We start from the raw sequence: 1,826 nt of genomic DNA on the forward strand, positions 1-1,826 counted from the left end.
CCCCCCTCCATCTCTGCTGTTTCCCATCCCTCCTTACTCCCTCTCCTTCTCCTGGTTCGGACGGTCGCTAGCCGTGAGCGAGCACCGACTTGATCTTAACACCCTTAAAGACGGAAAATCGTTTTTGCCTTGTTGATTGTTGACTCCGAAGCAGCGGCCGCCTCGTCACAGATTTTTCCCTTTGTCCTGCATAATGCTCAAAAATGGAAAGGGGTGAAGATTTTAAACCGCTTTTTAACGACTTCCATTTTTTTTTGGGGGGGGGTTGTTTTCGAGCGAGAATGGTGGAGAGAACAGCATGTATGAATTTCACATGCGCTTTGCTCCCTTCGGCCTCTCCGCTCTCAAAGGCGCATGCGCCGCTTCCACGCTTTTCCAAAATTATCATGGTAATGTAGTGACTTCATGCATCCAAGCACCACCCCACCCCGCCCGCCTTCCACCTCGTCACCCAGTTTGCCAGCTGTCTTTGTGTAGGCGGCAGCCGAGCCGACAGCCCCACATCCGGTGGTCCGGTGGTGTTGGTACGGTACCGGTGTGAGGGCCAGCCCCAGCCCGAGTTCGTCCAGGCGGCAAGAATGGGGAAGAGACGCTGACATTTGAAGTCAATTCAAATGCATTCGAAAAAAAGCTGGTATTTTTGTACACAATTTAAAATCAAAAACTCTCAGAAAACTAAGACTTGCAGTGGCGGTATCGCGGAGGGGAGGGGGAGATCGTACCCACTTCGCCGCCCCTGTCGGCCCTAGCAGGGAGCCGTTTAAACGATGAGTAATTTTCACCACTCCCACTCAACCCCTGTATGTAGGGAGGTTGCATAGCCTCCCGCTGCCGGTCGGCCCTTATACCGCGCCTGACCGCATGTTCTGGAATACTCACTGGTAGAGGTAGTCGGGCATGGCGTCCCCGCTGTCCAGGCCCCGCTCCAGCGCCTCCAGGGCCTGGTCGTTGTTCTCGAGCGCCGCGTCCCGGCGCTGCGCCGAGACCCGCTCCTCCCGCTGCAGCTGCCCGACGAGGGGGCCCATGAGAGGGCCGACGAGCGGACCCCGGTGCGGCACGTGCGAGGAGCGCTTGCCGAAGCGGCTGGACAGGGCAGCGTCACTCAATGTAAGATGGACAGCACAGGGGACGAGACAGACAGGGGGATCATCCAGAAAGTACGTATCCGATATTCGCCGTTGTGAACCTTTGTCTTGTCAAGTTAAGCCAACGCAAGCTCTCTTAGCGCCTGTTGGGTAGGCAACATCTTGCCTGCAGTGCATGCGCGTACTGCGGGATGGCCTACCCTGAGTCTCGCAGGCGCCCATCTCCGACAATGTCCCGATTGAATCTCAGAAAGGCGGACGAACTTTCTGGGCGATCCTCAGGGAGGACTCGGTACACAGATTACGCTTAGTAGAAGTGTGTAACTTTTGTGCTATCGTCGGCACTATGGACTTTTTAACATTGATTTTTTGAGGGGATAAATTATTCATACATGAGTTACGTAACGTATTTCGAGTGAGGTACGAATTAATGGTGCAAGTAACCATCAAATACGATGAAAACGAATCTTTTTTTTCTTCTTTCTCTTTATTTTGCGCTGAACTATTGTCATTTACCCGGGTCTGCTGTTGACGGCGTAGTAGTTGGACACGGCGTCCAGGTAGTGCCGCAGCTCCTCGGGCGTGTGGAACTGGGTGGGGCGCAGCGGCCTGGCCAGCCCTCCCTCGGGGGCGCCCTGGCCGCCCCGGCTGCCCCCCACGGCGGCCATGCAGCCCACGGGCCCCACGGGGCCCACGGCCAGCAGCACCGCGACCAGGCTCGCGAGCAGGACGCTGCCGCCA

The 1,826-nt window shown here is 56.4% G+C and overlaps 1 protein-coding gene across 1 annotated transcript in view; it reads right to left on the bottom strand.

The window, feature by feature from the left end:
- LOC113215484 (uncharacterized) overlaps positions 1-1,820 on the bottom strand; it is a gene marked incomplete in the record, with an annotated part of 13,419 nt that extends 11,599 nt beyond the window's left edge. Inside the window, 2 exon segments of the mRNA XM_052274245.1 lie at positions 880-1,083; positions 1,602-1,820. Coding sequence (XP_052130205.1) covers positions 880-1,083; positions 1,602-1,753 — 356 coding nt within the window.
- Positions 1,821-1,826: the final 6 nt, after the last annotated feature.

This window comes from Frankliniella occidentalis, unplaced genomic scaffold, assembly GCF_000697945.3.
Source record: "Frankliniella occidentalis isolate FOCC.00 unplaced genomic scaffold, Focc_3.1 Scaffold8, whole genome shotgun sequence".
NCBI lineage: Eukaryota > Metazoa > Arthropoda > Insecta > Thysanoptera > Thripidae > Frankliniella > Frankliniella occidentalis.